At 39.0% G+C, this 23,864-nt stretch overlaps 1 protein-coding gene across 1 annotated transcript in view; it reads left to right on the top strand.

Annotated features, from left to right (window-relative positions):
- The first annotated feature begins 9,906 nt into the window (after positions 1-9,906).
- The window catches only part of vwde (von Willebrand factor D and EGF domains), a 239,477-nt gene continuing 225,519 nt past the window's right edge, over positions 9,907-23,864 (top strand). The window contains exon 1 of the mRNA XM_063042310.1: positions 9,907-10,058. Coding sequence (XP_062898380.1) covers positions 9,974-10,058 — 85 coding nt within the window. The 5' untranslated portion in view covers positions 9,907-9,973. The remainder of the gene's footprint in view (positions 10,059-23,864) is intronic.

A 23,864-nucleotide genomic window follows, 5' to 3' on the forward strand; every position in this document is an offset into this window, starting at 1 on the left:
ACAGATAATTAAATATAATCAGGGTTGATGGCTTTTATTAATCATTCATAATGTATTTTCCTAATGTTATCTTAACTGCTGTATCCAGATTGATGCTTTCTTCATATCAGCAATTGTTTCAACCAGACAGCTATTTGTACAAGATTTCAAGAATGGTATCACTCACTAATCCCATTGTTGTAATAGACTTGGTCTATTTTTGATTGATTATGAATAGGGCAATTGATTTCCTATTGTCAGACACTGAAAATTCCCACACTTGCTGTGTAGCTCATTCCCTGTGACGTACTCTAATGTTGTATAAGTGTCCTATTGCAATCTGAATGTTTTTTTTTGTGCAAATCTAAGCTAAAACTAAATACTTTAACAAATCATTAACCGATGAGACAGATTAGGGTTTTTTTTGTTTGAATTGCATCTTCGTTTAAGAAAAGTTAGAACAAAATGCTTTTGGAAGAAAGGTAAAACTTAACTTTCATCATTGCAATGGATATGCATACTTAAATGTTATCCATATTTCTCTTCTTTCGGACAGGTGCCTTGCATGGAATGTAGTTGTGTGATTAAAAAAAGCAAGTTTAAAAGATTGCTATTATACCTTAAGGGGAAAATAGCCAGTACAAAATACTTTCACAACAGAATCATTTGGAATTGTGATTGCTTAAATCTGTTTCCTAAGCTCAGAGCATAATGAATAATGCTGTAGAAACTGCAGAAAAAGGTTATATTTGTGTTTGGTTTGCAGGACTGTAGCAAATCTATGGGATCATTAACGGAGCAGAAATATTCTATACTTCAAATAGGCAACCAATGAAAGTGAGAAGAAATTTTCACCAGAACAAATGTTATGGTAATGCATTTGAGTTTTAGTTGCAGTTGTCTCTAATCTTATTCCTATTACGGGGCAGTGTTGAGGCAGCAGCACATTCAAAATCAAACAAAATTCATTGCCCAGAAATGGGCATTGTCTTAGCATACATCACAAAACCCATGACGGTCAAAGCAAGTTTTCTCAAGTCCCAATGGGAGAAGTGTGAACTACTGATGCCCTACTCAATGGTATAGGAAGTGACAAGGACCACTGAAGATGGTATCAATTTTTCTAAGGCCCAGATTACAAATAAGTAACAAGTCCACCATGTCTTCCTTTTTGAAAATATGAATGGCTTATATCTGCAGGGAAGTTACCAGATTTAGGTCACATTCCTAAGGTTGTCTAGCTGCCTGAGTATAGCACAACCCACCACAAGATATTTATTATAGTTCAAGACTTTCATTTTCTTTTGTAATGTCAAGCATTTCCATTCAACTTATTAGCTTCTACAACTCCTCTAGTTAACCACGGACACAACAATATTACCAGAAACTCCTTATTTCTCGGTGGACTACATCTCCATTACTATAACTTATCATCATATATTAACTACCAAATTTACAAGCCAATCTGCCTTTGCAACTGAAGTAACCGCCCCTTCAATTTAGAGATCTAATTGAGGGCAGAGCGTAACATTCCTGAACTTGATCAACTGAGCAGGTTGTCTAAGGAATGTTAGATGGAGTTTAATTTAGATAAATGTGAGATGTTACAACAAAAAGGAGAAAATCTGCAGATACTGGAGATCTGGCCTTGATGAAGGGTCTCAGCCTGAAACATCGACTGTTTACTCTTTTCCATGGAGGCTGCCTGGCCTGCTGAGTTTCTCCAGCATTCTGTGTGAAATGTGAGAAGTTGCATTTTAGTAAGATAAACCAGAACATGACTTGCACAGTAAATGGTAGGACCTGAGAGTGCTGCAGAACAGAAAGACGTGAAGAGAAGGTACATAGTGATGTTTCAATTCAAAAAGTTCTATTCAAAATATTCAAAGGAACATCTAAACAAGCCTGATGCATTTTGGAAACAAGTCCTATGGAGTGATGAAGTTAAAATGGAACTTTCTGGCCACAATAAGCAAAGGTATGTTTAGAGAAAAAATGGTGCAGAATTTCATGAAAAGAACCCCTCTCCAACTGTTAAGCACGGGGGTGGATCGATCATGCTTTGGGCTTGTGTTGCAGCCAGTGGCACGGGGAACATTTACTGATAGAGGGAAGAATGAATTCAATAAAATACCAGCAAATTCTGGAAGCAAACATCACACCATCTGTAAAAAAGCCGAAGATGAAAAGAGAATGGCTTCGACAACAGGATAATGAACCTAAGCACACCTCAAAATCCACAATGGACTACCTCAAGTGGCGCAAGCAGATGGTTTTGCATGGCCCTCACAGTCCCCTGACCTAAACATCAACTAGAGTCTGTGGATAGACCTCAAAAGAGCAGTGCATGCCAGATGACCCAAGAATCTCACAGAAAAAGCAGACTTTTGCAAGGAAGAATGGGCGAAAATCCCCCAAACAAGAATTGAAAGACTCTTGGCTGGCTACAAAAAGTGTTTGCAGGCTGCGATACTTGCCAAAGGGGGTGTTACTAAGTACCGCCATGCAGGGTGCCCAAACTTTTGCTTCGGGCCCTTTTCTTTTTCTGTTATTTTGAAACTGTAAAAGATGGAAATAAAAAAAGTTTTCTTGCTTAAAATATTAAAGAAATGCGTCATCTTTAACTTTATACCTTTTGGAAATCAGTTCATATTTCACTCGCTTAGCTATTCACAGTAACAGAAATTTTGACCAGGGGTGCCTAAACTTTTGCATGCCACTGTAGGTTTAAAGTGGGAGGGGAAAGTTTTTAAAGGCAACTTTTTCCACATACAGGACAAGGTAGTGTTTATATGGAACAAACTATGATAAGAAATGAAATGGTAGAAGAAAGTACAATAAGTACATGATAGGAAAGGTTTGGAAGGCCAAATGCTGGCAAGCTCAGTGAGGTACTGTTGACATGGATGAGCTGGGCCAAAGGCCTGTTTTCTGTGTAGTATAGCTCTAGAGTTCTACGTCTATTCAGTATGACAGTGGGAAATGTCATATGGTCATTTTTTTGATAGAGTTTGATAGAAATTCCTTTGTTATAAAATTACCAATTAACATTGCTTCATTACACATGATTACATCTATGCTGGGGTCAGAACGGTATTGTTCTCTGAAGTAGTGTCTCATATACATCCTCAAGATTATTGGATTATCTTTGCTGCAAATACCCTGAATTTTCACCTCTTCAATGGCTTTTCCACTGATACCCATTACAAACATACCTTTCCTGGAGGGTGGTGTGGGGACAGAGTTTGCTAAAAGACTGCTGTTCATGCCAGGGCTTTTTCAGCCTTGTTAATCCTATCCTCACCCAAATGATTCTATAGCCTGACCACCTGGGCCAATTACTTTACTCACTAAAACATGATGGTTGTTATTAGTGTTAAACATCATTGCAAGCCCCCTCTGACCTCTCATCACTATCTTACCCCCTACACCTCCACTTTATGCATTCTGACTACCTTTACGAAATGTGAAATACCATGGAGTATTCTGTAATCATTCTTGGTCATTTTGTTACCACATCCCAGTAACGGCTACAGTTCAAACTCAAAATACATGCCATCTGATTACAAAAGCTTTGTGCATTCAAAAAGCCCTTGATTTTGACTTTTAACCATTTTCTGTACATGGTTCTGAACACTTCATTGTTTCCCTGTTTCAAACCTTTGGATCTGGCTTTAACCTGCTTCATTCAGCGTAACAGTTGCTTCACACAGGGCAGAACATGGAATTGCTGTATCTTGAGATGAACCACAGTATTGCAAATAGGTACGGAAAAGAGGAAGATTGCAATAATCTCAAAATCTAAGACTTACTATCACAACTGTGAATGGTGCAACTTGTGTATGTTGGATATAAAACACAGAAGTAGATCAGCGAAAATATTGAGTTTTTGCTCATTGGAGTGATGAATCTCAACCTGGTCAATAAAACAATCACTTAGATTTAATGTGGCTAACAAATTTCACAGATGCATTTAGAGACACTTCTTTATCAGAAATTAGTGCTCTAATGTTGGGGATGAAGCAGTATTTCCTAAACTTGGGAATCATCAAATGCCATCAGTAATAGTTGTCTGTTTATATGACTTATAGACTGATCAGCCATAATTCAAAGAAAAACTATAATTATTTCATTAACAACCAACCAGTATCCCATCATATGTGTACTTGGTTGAGAAAATATAAAAGGAATAATCCCTGCTGGTAATGTACCAGACCCAATTGGATGCACTTTCAAATATCTGAAAGAACATTACTCCTTATTTAATTTTTTATGGTTGATAGCTGTGCTCTGCCAGGCTATTATGGTGCAATTTGTTTTGTGTATGTGATTTGCTTTTTCCTTGTTTTATATCCTACTACACTGGTTTCAATCTTGCATTTCTTCCTAAATTTTTTGTACCAAAAACAGAAAAAATGCTGCAAAGATTCTGCAAAACTTGCGGCATTTGTGGACGGGGAAAGGATGTTCAAGTGCATGTGAATAACATTTTATCAAATCTGAGAAAAGTTATGGGTTGCAAAGAAAAGAGGAAAAACAGAGGGGAACACCTATGATAGGGTGCAGACCTGAGCAGTCCAAATGAATGACAGAAGGCTTGGTGGTGCTGGCGAAGAAGTGGTGGTAGAAATGAATTTCGTGTAAGTATAATTAGGAGTTTGAATTAAATTTATTATCAATGTACGTATATGTCACCATATATAACCGAGTTTCATTTTCTCCTGAGTATACTCTATATCTATAAAATATTAACCATAACAGAATCAATCAAAGACTGCCCGACTTGGATATTCAAGCAGGTTGCAGAAGACAACAAACTGTGCAAATACAGAAAGAAAGAAATAGTAATAATAAATAAATAAAGAATAAATATCGAGGATAAAATGAAGAGTCCTTAGAAGTGAGTCCATTGGTTGTGGAAACATTTCAATGATGAGGTAAGTGAATTTGAATGAAGTTATCCTCTTTGGTTCAAGTCCTGATGGTTGAGGGGTAATAACTGTTCCTGAACTTGTGATGTGAATGCTAAGGCTCCTGTGCCTTCTTCCTGAAGGCAGCAGCAAGAAGAGAGCATGCCTTGGGTGGTGGGAGTCCCCGATGATAGATCCTCCTTTCCTGCTACAGTATTTCATGTAGATGTGATCAATGGTGGGGGTTACTTTACCTGTGATGGACTGGGCTGTATCCACTACTTTTTGTAGGATTTTCCGTTCAAAGGCATTGGTGTTTCCATACCAGGCTATGATGTAGTGGAGAATATGCTCTCCACTACACATCTATAGAAGTTTGTCAAAGTTTTAGATGTCATGCTGATTCTCTGTAAACATCTAAGGAGGTAGAGGTGCTGCCATGCTTTCTTCATAATTGCACTTAGGTGCTGAGCCCAGGACTGGTCGTACAAAATAACAACAGAGGAATTTAAAGTTGATGACCCTCTCCACCGCTGATCCTCTGATGAGGACTGGCTCATCGACCATTGGTTTCCTTTTCCTTAAGTCAATAATCAGCTTCTTGGTCTTGCTGATATTGAGTAAGTGGTTGTTGTTATGGTACCATTCAGCCAGATTTTCAATCTCCATCCTCTATGGTGATTCATCACCACTTATGATTTGGCCTATGACAGTGGTGTCATCGGCAAATTTGAATATGGCGTTGCAGCTGTATGAAGTGAGTACAGCAGGGTTCTAAGCACAAGCATTCTGGTCCACCTGTGCTGATGGAAATTGTGGAGGAGATGTTGTTGCCAATCCGAATTGACTGGGGTCTGCAAGTGAAGAAATCAAGGATCCAATTGCACAAGCAGGTGTTGAGGCCAAGGTCTTGGAGCTTATTGATTAGTTTTGAGGGTGTGATGGTAGTGAATGCTGAACTGTAGTCTTCCTGACGTATGCACCTTTGCTGTCCAAATCTTCCAGGATTGAGAGAAGTGCCAATGATGCAGCATCTGCTGTGGACCTATTACTCCAGTAGGCAAATTGAAGTCGATCAAAGTCACTTCTCACACAGGAGTTGATATGTTTCATCACCAACCTCTCAAAGCACTTCGTCAATCTGGATGTAAGTGCTATGGGCAATAGTCATTGAAGCAGGTCACCATGCACTTCTTATGCATTAGCATAATTGAAGCCTGCTTGAAGCAGTTGGGAACCTCAGACTGCCAAAGCAAGAGGTTAAAGATCTTGGTGAACACTCCAGCCAGTTGATCAGCATGTTTTTAAGCACTTGGCCAGGTAGCCTATCTGGCCGAATGTTTTTCATGGGTTCACCCTCCTGAAGGCTGCTCACACGTTGGTGTCAGAGACTGAAATCATAGAAAGATCAGCGGCTGTGGGAGTTCATGATGGTTCCTCCATGCTCCAAGCGAGCATAGAAGGCATTGAGCTCATCTGGAGGCGAAGCCCTGCTGTTGCCTATGTTGCTTGACTTAACTTTGTAAGAAGTGATAATATTCAAGTCCTACCTCAACTGTTAAGCATCCTTCATTAATTGTAGTTTAGCTCAGAATTGCCACTTTGCCTGTGAGATGGCTTTCTGGAGATTGTACCAGGACCTCTTGTAGCTTTCTTGGTCACCAGCCTCTGATCTGCCTCTAAGTGCACTCTGAAAAACCAATAAAGGAAGAATAAAATAACATTCCAAATGAGAAAGAGAAGATTAAAATATCTTAGTATCTGAAATTCAATATTCAGTCCTGAAGGCTAATATGTGTAAAGTAGGAGATGAGTTATGGTTATTCAAACTTGTGTTGAGCTTCATTGGAACATTGTATGAGGAAAAAGATGGCATTTAATAATTTCCTAAAAATTTAGAAAATACTGCTGCTGCAAATTGCTTTTGATTGCATCTTTCCTTACATGCACTTATGCAAAGAACAATAAACTCATCTCTGACTTCTGACTTTGAATCTTCCACTTTCTACAAGTTTCAGTCCATCTAGAACTCTGATGTCTATATCCAATCCTGTACCATTTTCTTTTTACTGAACACCCATGGTAGCTGATCAGCATTGACAATCCGTCTGTATATGCCATAAAGTAGAAATTCTTTGTGTTCAAATTTATAATATATTTTAGACCACAAGATATTGGAGCAAAGTTAGGCCATTCAGCCCTTCAAGTCTGCTCTGCTACTTCATCATGGCAGATCCATTTCCCTCTCAACCCCATTCTCCTGCCTTCTCCCCATAAGCTTTCTTGCCCTGCCTTATCAAAAATCTATCCAATACCATTTTAAATACAGTTAATGACCTGGCCTCTACAGCTGCCCGTGGCAGCAAATTCCACAGATTCACCACCCTCTGTCTAAAGAAATTCCTCCTCATCTCCATTCTAAGTAGATGTCCCTCTATTCTGTGGTTGTGCATTCTAGTCCTAGGCTCTGTCACTATAGGAAACATCCTCGCCATGTCCACTCTACCTCAGCCTTGTAACTTCTGACAGGTTTCAATGAGATCCCTTTCATTCTTCTGAATTCCAGCGAGTACAGGCCCAGAGCCATCAAACACTCCACGTATGATAAGCCTTTCAATCCAACAATCATTTTTGTGAACCTCCTTTGAACCTCCTCCAACATTAGCGCATCTTTTCTTAGAAAAGAGGCCCAAAACTGCTAACAAATACTCCAAGTGATATTTATATAGTCTTAGCATTACAATCTTGCCTTTATATTCTAGTCCCCTTGAAATGAATGCTAACATTGCACTTATCTTCCTCACCATCGGCTCTACCTGCAAGTTAACCTTCAGGGAATCCTGCATGAGGATTCCCATATCCTCAGATTTTTGAATTTTCTCCCCATTTAGAAAAATAGTCTATGCTTTTATTCCTTCTTCCAAAGTGCAGGGCCACACACTTTCTGACACTGTATTCCATCTGCCACTTCTCCTAATCTGTCAAAATCCTTCTGCAGCCTTTCTACTTCCTCAACACTAGCTGCCCCTCCACCTATCTTTGTATTGTCTGCAAACTTTATAGATCTTCTGCTTCTGTCATCGTCGTGGCTATCCCTCGAGGTCGAGGATGATGGTCCTCGTTCTGTTGATCTACTTATGTGCTCTCAAGTGGCTTATGAGTCCAATCTTGGCTTTGAAAGTTCTAGCTTCTGTAACCAACAACTCTTTGTAGTTTTCCAACTCTAACTTTTTGGGCATCTTATCTCTGCCCTGAGCCTTCAACTTTGCAGACTTAAGGTCAGATTCTCCTTTCTAACCCATGTCCCCATTCACCACTCTTTTAATATTCACTTTAAAACTTGCCTGATTTAAAAATTTTAATTATAGTTATTATCTCATTTTTAATGAGATGTTGTTCATACTTGCAATCTATATTGGGGTTTTTCAAACAAAATAAAGGCATTCATTGAAAAAATATATTCTCCCCCCAATGGCCTGAAAATTTAATGACCAGTTACATCAGAAGTCTGTGTGTGTGTGTGTGTGTGTGTGTGTGTGTGTGTGTGTGAGAGAGAGAGAGAGAGAGAGAGAGAGAGAGGGAGAGAGTGTGTGTGAGAGAGAGAGACTTAAAGGAAGCATGCAGATAAAAATTTAGAGGTGTTAAGGATAGCTGTGAGTGGATTTAGAAGCTACTGGACTGACTGTAGGAAGTCATGACGTATTCCTACGTGAATTTTACTTATAACAATTAAATGACTGAGGTTTAGTGATGGAAAATGTTAAAGGTATACTAGAAAAGGGATCACCAAATGCTTTTATCGGGAGATAGGAATTTTCAGAAACTTCGGGGGAGAAAATGGAAATGAAGTTTGAGACAATTTGTGAGGATAAGGTTGCAAACTATTATAGGGATGCTAGTTGCACACAGGACTGATAAATATAATATGGTGATAATCTTGAATTGTAGGTTTAAAGTGGTGTGCTTTGGGAGTGAGTAAATCAAGTGAAGATTGAGAGAGACAGGAATGCTGCAGAAATGCGGCAGAATTGTTGAGGTGGGTTACAGTGAATGGGGGTAGGGAAGACAGGATAGAAGGAGAAAGCACAGCAGCTGATAGCTTTGTTTTTTAAAGAGAAACGATACTGTGATATTTTCACGTTTAACGGAAAGATGACATTCAAAACAAGGTTCCAAACTTGTGGTGTACTATTATTTTGAACAACATGCATTAAAATAAGTCCCACTTTTAAAACTCAGTTTGGAGGTCTTGCTCATGGTAACTTTGGTCACTGAGGGGCAAGGTTGTAAAACACTTTCATTTGGAATGCATTAGCTACTGGCGACTGAGAACGGAGCAATTGTTGCTCTCAGCCGGCTGGCTACTATTGCTGTCAGCGGATGCTATGAGACCGTCCGATATTCGTCCAATGTATCACTGTTATGGTCCAAGCTGCGGCGCTATGTTCTTCATCAGAAAACAATGTTCTGCATTTAAAAAAGTAATATAATGTTTAAAAGGGATTGATATTATATCTGATCATCATCTACTACAAAAAAAATCCTAACCAAGACAACCAGTTTAAACAGTAACAGCTAAATCCCGAGACTAAAAGGAATCGGAAAACAAATATTTTCAAAGACTTCTGTGCAGCAAATCTGAAAAGAAATGTTTGTAAAGAAGGACGACGAAAAAAAAAGGTGCCTGCATCGACGGCCCGAACTCCATGCGCGCGCCCAACCCGCCAGGCTCGCGTCTCTACTCCGCGAACGCGCCCACTCCAACGCGAGCCCAATCGAGCGCGCGCACTGCTCCCTTCTAGCTCACCAGCGCAGAGCCCCGAGGCAAGGTGGCGCGCGTCCGTCCTCTGCCCTTTAACTCCTCCCCCGCCCCCTCTCTCTCCAGCTGCTCTGATCGCCCGCGTTTGAGGGATCTTGTAACTACTGCAACACAAGCAGAGCGGAGCGCTGGAGCTGGCTTGTGGTGCTGCCACCCGTAGACTCTGCATTAAGCGGGGGCAATAAGCTTGGCGCCTTTTCACCTACCTTGCAAAAATCACTTTGAGTGCCAGTTGTCGCGAAGTAAATCAAAAAACAATCAATTAATGACAATGGTAATAAAAATATTCCAGGCATGCTGCATTTGCTGGACTTTGCTGCTGTCCATTCACAATGTTTGCTGTCAATTGGGTAAGTGGTTTTTGAGAGATTTTAAAGTATAAAAACAGTACTTAACTACCATAGTAGTACTATTAAAACTGGCTGCAATTTGTTCTCCATTGGATTTTTCAGGTGACTATAAAACATTTGCCTTTTATATTTTATAAATTTATTAGATTACGATTGTCGTATGTTTTTGCTAACTAGGAAATCGTATTTCGTAAAGTCTCGGCAATGTCTTTGAGCTTGGAATATTAACAAGCAGCCAAGTCGCGTTGTATCCAATGCAAACGAATCAATCTTCCAATTTGTTGTTGTTTTAACTGAAACACTTACATGCGTTGTTTTCATTTGCCTAATGTTTTATGTCTGATTGATTAACCACTTACTGATCTTGATAACAAGTTTTAATATTAGCTGCATATACACCAAGCGTAACATACTAAACTGAAGTCATTGCATGTGAATGTAACCTTTTAGAGAATTGTTCGAAAATATACAGATTATCTTTTAAATTTTTATTTTCTTTACGTAGTATACCTCCTATAAGCATTTTTTTTCTTCTGTGATTTATTCTGTGCTTTTTGTGGTCTTACCGAGTTAGATTTTTTTAAAAAATAATACCACTCAAAAGTACCATAATGCTCAAAACTGCGGTTTGTTGCCAAGTGCTGTTATCTTTAGAATTTAAAGTACATTTCGCATGCCAATTGCGTGATACCCTATCAATATTTTTTTTGTGTTGAATTGTTGATATTGATTTAATGCATATTTTATTTATTCCCACGGACTAAGAAGAATTGATAGTACATGAAAAGTGATGTGTTTTATTGACTGCAATATTTTACTTGACATGTTGCACAGTTTTTATTTGTGTTTAAGTATTTACAACAGTGATGTACAGAGTAGAGATTTATTGCTGCAAGGATTTGCTACATTTTCTATATGAACAATTTTCTTCCCAGATGTTGAATCACTATTAAAATCTTTAGAGCAATTGATAAATGTTAACTTCTGGTGTGTAAATTCAACAAGCCTTGATTGGGCCAATGGCATCTCTTGAGTTTTGAGAATGAAGGTTTTATTGGGCATTTATCATCACCCTACCTAATTGATGTGTGAGACTCCAGAACTAAATACAAAATTCATAATGACTTTGCTGGACTGTTTTTCAATTATAATTACTTTGAAACCTGACTTGTATTTATAGCATTGCTTTCCCTTGATGACAGGGTCAAAGAACACTAAAAATGGGTAATCAAAAAAAAACTGCTTTAAATATCAAATGAAAGGAAGCAATGCTTATCGTGTAATACCTGTAAAATGAAAGCAGTAGTGAAAACTAAAACACATTTGCTGTGCTTCATTTATGTTGATGACACAGCACATACAACTGTAGTTTCGGATATCAACACATTGGGCTGTCTTTGCTTGCCTAAAGGCATTGTTTATGCCAACCTCCTTTGAGCACAGAAAAGTGTTTCCTGTGGTCCCCTGCCACTATAGCTAAGTGGGGGTGGATGGGGGTGTGTTCACCAGGCCTGCATCTACTCTGTTACCCTCAAGTATTTTGTGCTTTTAAAAAAAAATAATTAATTTGCATCATGACTAGCATTACAATTTTTTAAATTGCTTTTAATCTGTGGTGAAGGGTTTCAAAATATGTGATAAGGTAGCCAGATAGCAAAATAGGTATAAATCTGCAACGTATACTCGGGTTTACCAACCTTCTGCAGTGTATCAATAAATGCTTTTGTGCTATAGAAAAATTAAAGTTATAATTTTCAGTAGTACAAAATAAATCAATAACTTCCAAAAACTATTTTATTGTTGAATCATTAAAGAATGCCAAAGTCTATGTGCTGTTAGCTAATAAGAGACACAAGGTTTTTGGCTGACAGTATTTTTCAATTTGATTATCAGCAAAATGTTTTATATTAAACGATTAACTAAATCAAAGTTAGTTTTCAGCTATTTAATTGTGGTAAATTTTGTTTATTTACATGGGTCATTTAGTGGATCCAATTAAGTAAATTGCACTGAATATTAATGGAAATATTTATTTGCTTGCATTAATTTGGCATGTTTTTATGTTCTGTGCTTTTGCAATTAACTTCACAAAACTCATTTTTCTATTTTGTATGGTAGTTTCCATGTGTTACCACAACTGTTTCCGCCCCCCCCCCCACCGTTCTGTTCCTTACCTATGAGATTGGTGTCAGTACATCAGTGCATAATGATTTTAAAAAAGATTCACATGAATCGCCATGATGCATCTTTTCCCCCCTTCATAAAGCAATGTAACTGTTACATGGTTACATAAATCTGGGGTATGTTTTAAAAAAAAGTTATGCAAATACAAAATGATACTGATGTCATTCAGTAACATTAGATGGAAAGGGCAAGTCTTTTGAAACAGAGGTGGCGTTAGAATTGTTATCACTGAATGCAGTGCCGGATATAATCTTTTCAAATGCCATTTCTGTGTACCTATGAAATTGAACTTTTTTCCATCTTATCAATAAGAGCAATGTATAATATTATTGTTAATTAACTCATTAATCTGACCAGAACTGAATTATTCTGTGTTCAAACAGCATTTTTTTAAAAGCAGGATGTAGGTATAAACCGTTTAAATATTAATTTATTTGTGTGGGCAGAGAGGTGGGTAGTCAGTTCTAGCCAAATTAAAGTAATCGTCTGGTTATTGCTCAAATGGTCAAAGCTTTATTTAAAGAAAAAACTCTTCTTGGAAGATATTGGTTGCTCTTCAGGGCAAATGGAAGTTCTCCTTCATGGTGAAAAGCTGCCACTTATAGACTTCACAGCAATTTGCCAGTTTCTGTGTCAGAAGATTTCCTGCAAGGAGGAGAAATATTGATGTCTCAGTCCAAAGTGAATGAGAATTGCAGCACTTGAGCCATGGGGAAACTTTATTTAAGAAGCCATTTATCAGTAATGTGGAAATGTTGTATGGAATAACATATAACAAAATAGCAAGAATGTTATCGGTCATTGTTAACTTTCCTATGTAGAATTACTGTTGTTTCAAGTAAAAGCAAGTACTGGTGCTAATCAAATAACAAATAACTTGTTATTATTCTCGCTGCAAGAAGTGTTTTTTAAAAGTAAGGTTTGGATTATGAGAGCTTGTATATTAATTATTCTCAGTCGAGTATATATTAATTTTAATGAACAAGAGGATATTGGATTTTCTTCAGTCTTGGGTAATGTTGGTAAGGTTCTCTTTATTGCCCAATTCTAGCAAGCTCAATATATTTTTGCTAACCTTTGTCAGAATTTAATTTTCCCTTAGCTCCCTAATTCTGTTAAACCCAGTCCTAATCACTGTTTTACTTGACCCAGTCCTAGCCATTTTTTTCCCCCCCAAAATAGCATCTTTGTTTTTCTCATCAACCTGTGCTTTCCTTTACATCACAGTTCCTACTTGCCTTTCCAGGCTGCCTCATGGCCATTTGCATTGCATGCTGTGGATAAAAGGTGAATGAAAGGGTGAATGAAACTAAGTTTTTTATGCAGAGAGTGGTGAGTGCGTGGAATGGGCTGCCGGTGATGGTGGTGGAGGTGGATACAATAGGGTCTTTTAAGAGACTCCTGGACAGGTATATGGAGCAGGGCTCTGGGTACCCTTGGTAATATCTAAGGTAAGGACACGCTCAGTACAGCTTTGTGGGCCGAAGGGCCTGTATTGGGCTGTAGGTTTTCTATGTTCTATGTTTCTATGTTGGAGTATGCTTGAAGACAGTTTGGTTTGGAATAAACTTTGTCAAGATGATATGAGAGTATACCATCTATAAAAACAATATTTGAAAGAATGCATAAAATTGTGTAGGAATTATGGTCACACATTAAAAATGATTGAGCTGTGTTGACTCTGTAGAACTGTCCCACTTCAGTGAAAGCTTTTCTCAAAGAAGGGTAGAAAACTGGAAAATGCAGCTTTCAATTGTAGCTATCAGCCAGTAACTAAATGGATGAACGCTGAGTGTTTGAAGCCTTCTAAATCAAGAAGTCAATGAAGAAACGTGGTTTTCTAAAAGAGAGAAACATTAATCTTGATGGAGCTTTAATGATTAGCAATATTGGAAGAGGATCTGTCTTGGTTTACAGAAGTCCCTGACTGAGCATGCAAAGAGAAATTTATCATTTTATTAATTTTGTATTTTGCATCGGCATATTGAATTTCGCAAGCTCTCTCAAAAGGCTGCAAATCTAAACACACCCTCTATATTATTTATATTATTCATAATACATTCATTGTTACATGAAATTTCATGTATTATTACAGTTCAATGTAAGATGCAAAGGCACATCAAACTGAATTTTTATATTTTTTACTGTGTATTTGTGCTTGTAAATTGATGAAAAATGTTCTCAATAGTTTAAATTGCAGAATAGAAGATCACTAATCTGATGATATGTGGTTGGAAAATAAATCAACTTCATAAAGTAACTTGTCAATCAATATTTATGAATTTTAACAAAGTCAAAAGGAATTGCAAGAGTTTCTTAGAATCATACAGCACTAAAAATAGTGTTCTTGGCCCACTGAATCTGTGCTAACCATCACACATCCATATACACTATTATGATACCCCTTACTGGTTTTTCACCTGGAACCTACCAGCCTTCTCCTTCCCACCCTCCCCCCTCCTTCTTTATAGGGCCTCTGCCCCTTCCCTCTACAGTCCTGATGAAGAGTTCCAGCCCAAAACGTCGACCGATCTTTTCCACGGATGCTGCCCGACCTGCTGAGTTCCTCCAGCGTGTTGTGAGTGTTGCTTTGACCCCAGCATCTGCAGATTAATTTGTGTTTACACTATTATATTAACTCTACCCTGATCCTTGTATTTGTCCCACATGCCCCAAATTCTACTACTTATCTACAAACTAGGGGCAATTTACAGTGGCTAGTTGTCAACCCACATGGCTTGATAATGTGAATGGAAAGCACATGCAAACTCTACACTGACAGCATTGAAGATTGGGGTTGAACTTGGTTTGCAGGAGCTGTAAGCCAACAACTTTTGCCACTTGAAAAATACATACAAATAACATGTATTAAAAAGTTATTGAACTACAGTCTAAATTTATCCCTATTCTTAATCTCAAACAACTTGGTCTGGATCTCTTTTGGTTAAGAACTCCATAATTAGCAATTAATTGACAAAAAGAATGTTATCATTCATTTTTAACTTTTCTATGTAGAATTGCTCATTTCAAGAAACAGGATGTACTGGTGCTAATTAAATTCATTCTCACAGCATTGTCAAAACTTTGCATTTGTAGGCTGTTGGTAGTATATATGGGAGCTGGTAGACCATGATTAAAGCTTTAGAGATCTCCAATGGCTAATTGGAACATGTCACTATGCTGTTTTATATATCAGTGAGATAGCTGTAAAATCATTTATGGGACTACAGACACAGGACAGATGAAAGACGAGATGAGCAAGACAAATAATAAGAATTAAACCAGACGAATTTGTCTAATCATGTGGGCTTGCTATGCAAAGTTTGTTTTCTGTAGCTGTTATACAGATTATACTTGTGAAATTCCTCCAGTAGATTTATGTGTGCAAACAGTAATAAGAGGATGTTATCATAAGAATTGAATATTCCCCCCCCTCCAGCAACTAAAAATCAAAACTAGAAATTTAAAACCTAGAACATAAATTAGTGCAGCATTGGAACAGGCTGCTTGGCCCACAATGTTGTGCCAAATGAATTAAACTAATAACACCTAATTCCTTCTGCCTATTTGTGTTCCATAAACCTCCATTCTCTGCATATTCATGTCTCTATCCAAGAGTCTTTTAAAATCCCTCTATTGTTTCTGACTCCACCCACACTCCTTGAAGTGAATTACAGACACCCACCATGCTCTGTGCAAGGAAAGAAGCAACCTGCAATGCACATCTCTTTTGAGCTTTCTTTGTACAGCTCCATTTATGCCGGAGTACACCAATACCAGACCATTTTCTTGATGCAGAATCTGACATTTTATAACCCAGACCAAGACTACCATTTCTGTGCCCGTCAAAAAAAAGCTACATATCCTAATCTCACCCTCTTGCACTTTGTCTGTAAGTGTGCATATCTTATCTCTTCAGCTATATATCAGGGTGTTGTTAATGCTTTGAAGACTTGTTTCTACCATCCTTTTTGGACTATGAGTTCTTGTGGGGGGATGGGGGAGGAATGTAACATCCCCACTGACCTGTGAGAATAATCCTGGACCAATGGCTACTTAAAGTAGAAAACTATAACACTTGATTTGGGAATGCTCTGAGAACCTCAACTTCAAGTTCATTTATTGGGAGCACAAAGAAGCCTTGTGTAAGTGCTGATAAACAATGTCACAAAGTATACAGAACATAGAACATAAACACAAGGAAATCTGCAGATGCTGAAATTTCAAGCAACACATGTAAAAGTTGCTGGTGAACGCAGCAGGCCAGGCAGCATCTCTAGGACGTTTCGGGCCGAGACCCTTCGTCAGGACTAACTGAAAGAAGAGCTAGTAAGAACATAGAACATCATCAGATTAGACTCTTTGGCTCACTACGTCTACAGTGACCATGCTGCCAGTCTAAACTAAGCCTTTCTACTTGCATCTGATCAATATAGTTCTATTCCATGCCTGTTCATGTGTCTGTCTAAATGCCCCTTAGTCGTTGCTATTGTATGAGGTTTCTACCACCCCTTTCTGGCAGCAGGTTCCAGGAACTTACCAGTTCGTGCTTATTTTTTAAAAAACCAGAAAAAATGTGCCTCACATATCTTGTTGAAACTCCCCCCCCCCCCACTTCACTTTGCTATACCCTCTAGCCGTTTTCGCATTTCCATCCTGGGAAATGTAGTGTTGACTATCCACCTTATCAATGCCTCCTCATTGTTTGATATACTTAAGTCAGATTTCTCCTCAGCCTCTGACCCTCCAGAGAAAACAATCGGAGTTTACTAACCCCCTCTTGGAGCTACGTACTCAAAATGCTGGAGGAGCTCAGCAGGTCTGGAAGCAGCATGTATGGACATGAATAAACAGCCGAGGCCCTTCCTTTCCAACCCTGAAGAAGGGTCTTAGCCTGAATTGTTGACTGTTTATGCATTTCCATAGATGCTGCCTGACCTGCTGATTTCCTCCAGCATTTTACTTGTGTTACTTTGGACTTCCAGCATCTGCAGAATTTCTTGTGTTTATGATTTGCTCCTCTTGTAGCTGGTGCACTCCAGTCCAGGCAATATCCTATTGAAACTCTTCTGCGCCCTCTCTAATGCCTCCATGTCCTTTCTGTTGTGAGGTGCCTAGAACTGCACACAATATTCTAAATGTGGCCCAATCAAAATTTTTGTAGAGTTGCAGTGTATTTTCCCAACTTTGACACTCGCTGTCCTGATCAAAGGCATGCTTGCTGTCACCCACCCTATTTACCCCTCTATCAATTTGTGTTGCCACTTCAAGGACCTATGGATTTTGCATCCCAAAATCCCTCTATGAATCAAGATTTCAAAAGTTTCTACCATTTATTGTCTCTCATGCCACCCAAACATCCCACCTGCTCAGTTTGACAAGCAACTCTAGCCCTGGGAAAGCCTATGTCTTTTTAATCATCATGTAATCCTCTGTTCCTCCATATTTACTAATGTTTTGCTATTTATGTTATATTCACTTACTGTAATACACCTTGGCAAATACACATCCTTGCTCTTTTCTAGATGTAAATTCTATTTGCGAATATTTACAGCTCTACTAAGTAGCCCATCTATATCTTTTTCTGGTCTCAAGCTTTTATGCTTGCTGTCAATCTATATTATCATATGCTAAATTCTTTATCATTTACTCCCTACATTTACATCTAAAGAAACTTCGTTCTGTGGAATCTTGCTGATAATAGCATTCCAAAAATAGAACAAACATAACTCTCTGCATCCTGCAACTGAACCAATTGGATCAAATTGTTCTCTCTTTGAATCCATGGGGTTTTGCTCTTTTGAACGAATTTGTCATGTGGGACTTTGTTAAGAAAATTTGCTAAGATCCATGCATTAGAATATACTGCTCCCATCAATCTACTTTTTTTAAAAAAAATGTAACCAAGTTTGTCTAGCGTGAGCTTTTTTAAAATAAACTCATGCTGACTTCCCTGAACAACGTGTGTAATTGGCATGTGACATAAGCAATTAAAACAGAAACAGGCATGCATGCCTGCTTTGCAATTCAATAAGATTATGACCCATACGTTGCCCAAGTCCCACTTACCTGTGCATCTTAACCACCTTAATTCCTTGAATATCTGAAAATATACAAAGCATCACACAGGGAAACTCAACACTGTTTTGTGAACTTTTGCCATTGGGAAAAGCCTGGCCTTGATGGGACTTGGATGATACACAACACTTGTACCATTGTTGAGTTTACTTACTGATGCTTCTCCACCAACTCATCTTGTATCAAAGGCCTCTGCCAACAAATATAACAAGAATAGCATGTGTTTGGAGAAAAAAACCCATCGGAAGTATATTGCTATTCTTTCAATGTCGTTATGTCTAAGTCCTGGAAATTTTGTCAGTGGCACTGAGGAATACTTTCACCAGAAGAATTGCAACAGTTCAAGGCTATGCCTCCCCACCAGATATGCTCAGTGGCCACTTTATTAATTACTTCCTGTATCTAATAAAGAGGCCACTGTATGTACGTTGGTTGTCTTCTGTTGCTGTAGCCCATCTACTTCAGGTACGACATGTCATGCAGTCAGAGAGGCTGTTCTGCCCACCACTGTTGTAACACATGATTATTTGAGTTACTGACACCTTCCTGTCAGCTTGAACCAGACTGGCCATTCTCCTTTGACCTCTCTCATTAACAAGGTGTTTTTTTTTTGTCACTTGCTAGATGATTTTTGGGGGTTTTTTTTGCACCATTCTCTATAAACTTTAGGGGTTGTTGTGCATGAAAATCCCATGAGATCAGCAGTTTTTGAGATGTTCAAACCACTTTGTCTGGCACAAACAATCATTCCACAGTCAAAGTCACCTGGTTCTCATTTTGATCTTTGGTCTGAATAACAGCTGATCTTCTTGCCCATGACTGCATGCCTTTATACCTTGAATTGCTGCCACATGACTGGGTGATCAGGGATTTACTTTAATGAGCAGGTGTACCTAATAAAGTGGCCAGTGAGTGTATGCTTAATTGGGAAGGCGCGTGGGTAATAAATGGTGCAGTGATTATATGCATCCTGAGAAACTAATGTTCAAAATTCTAAAAAAAAAAGTGGTAGAGCAATATCTAGCTGTACATCTATTTGCTTGACATTACTACTGTAAAACTTGCTCACTGTTAATTTTCATGAACAGGAAGATCAGGATTATTACTTCAGTGGTTGGTAAGTTGATGGAGAAGATCCTGAGAGGTAGGATTTATGAACATTTGGAGAGGCATAATATGATTAGGAATAGTCAGCATGGCTTTATCAAAGGCAAGTCGTGCCTTACGAGCCTGATTAAATTTTTTGAGGATGTGACTAAACACATTGATGAATGTAGAGCAGTAGTGTGTATGGCTTTCAGCAAGGCATTTGATAAGGTACCCCATGGAAAGCTTATTGAGAAAGTAAGGAGGCATGGGGCAGAAGGCAAAGAGTGGTTGTAGACGGGTCATGTTCTGCATGGAGATTGGTGACCAGTGCTGTGCCTCAGGGATCCATTTTGGGACCTCTGCTCTTCATGATTTTTATAAATGCCCTGGATGAGGAAGTGGAGGGATGGGTTAGTAAACTTGCTGATGACACAAAGGTTGGGGGTGTTGTGGATAGTGTGGAAGGCTGTCAGAGGTTACAGTGGGACATCGATAGGATGCAAAACTGGGCTGAGAAGTGGCAGATGGAGATCAACCCAGATAAGTGTGAGGTGGTTCATTTTGGTAGGTGAAATATGATGGCAGAATATAGTATTAATGGTAAGACTCTTGGCAGTGTGGAGGATCAGAGAGATCTTGGGGTTCGTATCCATAGGACACTCAAAGCTGCTGCGCAGGATGACTGGTTAAGAAGGCATATGGTGCATTCGCCTGCATCAATCATGGGATTGAGTTCAAGAGCTGAGAGGTAATGTTACAGTTATATAGAACCCTGGTCAGACCCCGCTTGGAGTACTGTGCTCAGTTCTGGTTACCTCACTACAGGAAGAATGTGGAAACTATAGAGAGGGTGCAGAGGAGATTTACAAGGATGTTGCCTGGATTGGGGAGCATGCCTTATGAGAATAGGTTGAGTGAACTTGGCCTTTTCTCCTTGGATCGACATAGGATGAAAGGTGACCTGATAGAGGTGTATAAGATGATGAGAGGCATTGATCGTGTGGATAGTCAGAGGCTTTTTCCCAGGGCCGCAATGGCTAACACGAGAGGGCATAGTTTTAAGGTGCTTGGAAGTAGGTACAGGGGGGATGTCAGGCATAGGTTTTTTATGCAGAGAGTGGTGAGTGCGTGGAATGGGCTGCCGGTGACTGTGGTGGAGGCGGATTATAATAAGGTCTTTTAAGAGGCTCCTGGACAGGTACATGGAGCATAGAAAAATAGAGGGCTATGTGCAACCCTTGGTAATTTCTAAAAGTAAGTACATGTTCAGCACAGCATTGTGGGCTGAAGGGCCTGTATTGTGCTGTAGGTTTTCTATGTTTCTATAGTCTTTCAGATGAACGAACATGTCTTTTTATAGCATTATGATGTACCAAAGCACTCCAGAGCCATTTTCACTCCTCCTTTGGCAATGTCAACTAATTCTCAAATCGTGTGTGATTCTTATAAATCTGTAAAGTACCGTAGAGATAAATTTGCACAGTGATTCATTGCTCATGGAGAGTGCTGATTCCACACTACACTTTTTTATAGTAAATTCACATGTTTAATCATTGTTCATGCTGATTAGGCATACAAGTTAAATTTGTATTTAGGAGAGCTTTTCAATATTTAATGTGAATTGTGTAGCTACTCTGAAACATATTCAAAGAAAATACCAACTAAGGCTCTTTCATGGATTTAAGGATTTTGAAAACAGAATCTTTAAATGCCTTAATACTCTGGGGTTGGTAAGGGGGAAATAACCGCTTTGCTTTAAAATATGGCACAACTCATAGAACACACTCAGTAATATAATGCACCCACAATGTGTTGTGACTTTTGGAGGAGAACAGTGTCATTGATGGATGCATTTAGATGAAATGACATGTCCCAAGTACTGCGATCTTTTATATTGCATGTCTGATTGCAGACTAGTTCTATATGTCTCTGAGGAGTGTAAAATGCCAGAAGCAGAAATGTACTTATTTTAGACTGTTAATTTGAGACAAGGGAGAAAATACTAGAGACTCGGAGCAGTGATACCAGGAATCCCTGGATAAGGCCTAAGCATTGTAGGACTGTAAACACAGTTTTTACAGTCTCACAATCCTAGGGTAAGCTTGTAAGTGTCAGTGTGGGAAATTGACTATATCGATCATCATTAAACAGGGCATGAATTCATCTAGGGTTTTTGGCATGTTCTTCATGTTCTTAATTTGTTAAGATAACGTCTTGTCTGATTAACTTGTATATTTTGAAGAAGTATCATAGAGGTTCGTTCAGTGTTGCAGCCTTATGAATTTGAGAAATGTTTTTGATAATGTCCCACATGGTAGAATAATTAGAAAATCTATGGTATTCAAGAAAAATTGGCAAATTGGATCAAAAATTGGCTCAGTGCAGGAAACAAAGGTTAGTGGTTGACAGATGTTTCTGTGACCAAAAGGCTGTTTTCAGCGGCATTCAACTAGGTCCATGATTTTAATAATAATTAGGCCATTTGTGATTTAGACAAATGCAGTGTGCATAATTTTGCAGATAAAACAAAAAAATATTACTGCAGTCCATGGTTAAGAAGGATGCTGAGATTGCAGGGTGTCATCAGTGAGCCAGGTAGTTGCCAAAAAAGTGCACATGGAATTTGGTGGAGAGAAGCCTGAGGTGATGCATTTTATCTTTTCTTTTAAAAAAGCAACCAAATAAGCAATAAAGAGACATCAAAGAATCCTAGAGCGTATGACCCCCTGCCGACAGAACAGAAAATGATGAGAAAACAGAACACAAAATTATAGGAAGAAAATAGTAAATGTGCAGGTGGCATGAAGGTGGAGCAGTTGTGGATAAAGTAGAAGATTATTGTAGTTTACAATGGGATATAGACAGGATGCAGAATCGTGCAGAGAATGAGCAGATGGAGTTCAATCCAAAGAAGTGTGAACTTGTACCCATTAGAAGATCAAACCTGAAGGCAAAGAACAAGATTAATGGCAGGATACTCAGTGTGGAGGGACAGAGAGATCTTGGGATCCAAGTCCGTAGATCCTTCAGAGTTGCCGTTCAAATTATTAGGGTGTTTAAGAATGTGTATGGTGTGCAGGCTTCCATTGTTTGGGTGATTGAGTTCAAGAGCTACAAGGTAATGTTTCAGCTCTATAAAAGTCTAATTAGACTACACCTAATATTGTTCAGTTCAGATTGCTTCATCATAGGAATGATGTGGAAGTTTTAGAGGTTTATCAGAATGCTGCCTGGATTAGAAAAATGTCCTCTTAACAAAGTTTGAGCAAGCTAAGGCTTTTCTCTTTCAAATGATGGAGGATGAGAGGCATAGATAAAGTGGACAGCCAGCATCTTTTTCCCAGAGCAGCAAAGGCTGATGCCAAAGGATATCTGTTTAAGGTGAGTAGAGAGAAGTTTAGAAGAGACTAGACAACGGGGTGACCCATTGAGGCACCCTTTGAGAGAGGGGTAGTGCAGTCTGTTGTGACCAGAATGAACATTACATTTTGCTGAATGCTATTGGTATTGCTTTGCTTTGGAAATTGAAGAAGAAAACCTCAGTTTATTAAAGAAGAATGACACGTAGCAAGGCAAATAGAGCTCCTCCTCATTTAACGAAGGACACTTTTGATGGCATCATTTCTGGTTAATCTGCCACGCTTGTGCCTCTTGTTGTCATTCTGGAGACATGCAGTCCTTTCATCCACTGTCTCTTCATCTTTTCTGCTGTTTATTCTTTGTCTCTGATCCTGGAGACGTGCATTTCTCAGCTCCATTGTCTCTTCATCTTTCCTCCTTGTGTGCCTGTTTTTGTCATTCTGGAGATGTGCAGCCCTTTCATCCCCCATTTTTTCATCTCTTCTGCTGTTTGTTCTTTGTCTCTGATCTTGGAGACATGCATTTCTCTGCTCCTTTGTCTCTTCCTCCTGTGCCTGTTTTTGTCATTCTGGAGACGTGCAGCCCTTTATCCCCCATCTCTTCATCTCTTCTGTTTATTCTTTGTCTCTGATCCTGGAGACGTGCATTTCTCAGCTCCATTGTCTCTTCATCTCTCCTGCTTCTATGCCAGCTGTTGTCTCCGATCCTGGAGACGTGCATGCCTCTCCTCCTCTGCCTCTTCTTCTCTCATCTTTTCTGTTCTGACTCTTTGATCCTGGAGTTCTGCTGCCCTGGCCTCATCCGATTCTTGTTCTCTCCCTCTCCTTGCCACTTCCCGACATCGCTTGGCATCATCTCTTGACCATATTGTCCCCCTTCTCTTTCCATGCGGCATAATTAGGTTGACCATTTTTTTTACCCTAATGCTGGATAGAAGATGCGAAGCAGTAACACCAAAGCATCCAGGATGCTGATTATTCTTGATGCGGTTGGCGCTCTCCTAAATGGACGTGATATAGTCACTGCTGTCCTTTGACTACGGTAAAGGGTTTGATGGGTGTCTCGAAGTACACCATTATAATAAGATTTAATTAT

Source organism: Mobula hypostoma, chromosome 3, assembly GCF_963921235.1.
Source record: "Mobula hypostoma chromosome 3, sMobHyp1.1, whole genome shotgun sequence".
NCBI lineage: Eukaryota > Metazoa > Chordata > Chondrichthyes > Myliobatiformes > Myliobatidae > Mobula > Mobula hypostoma.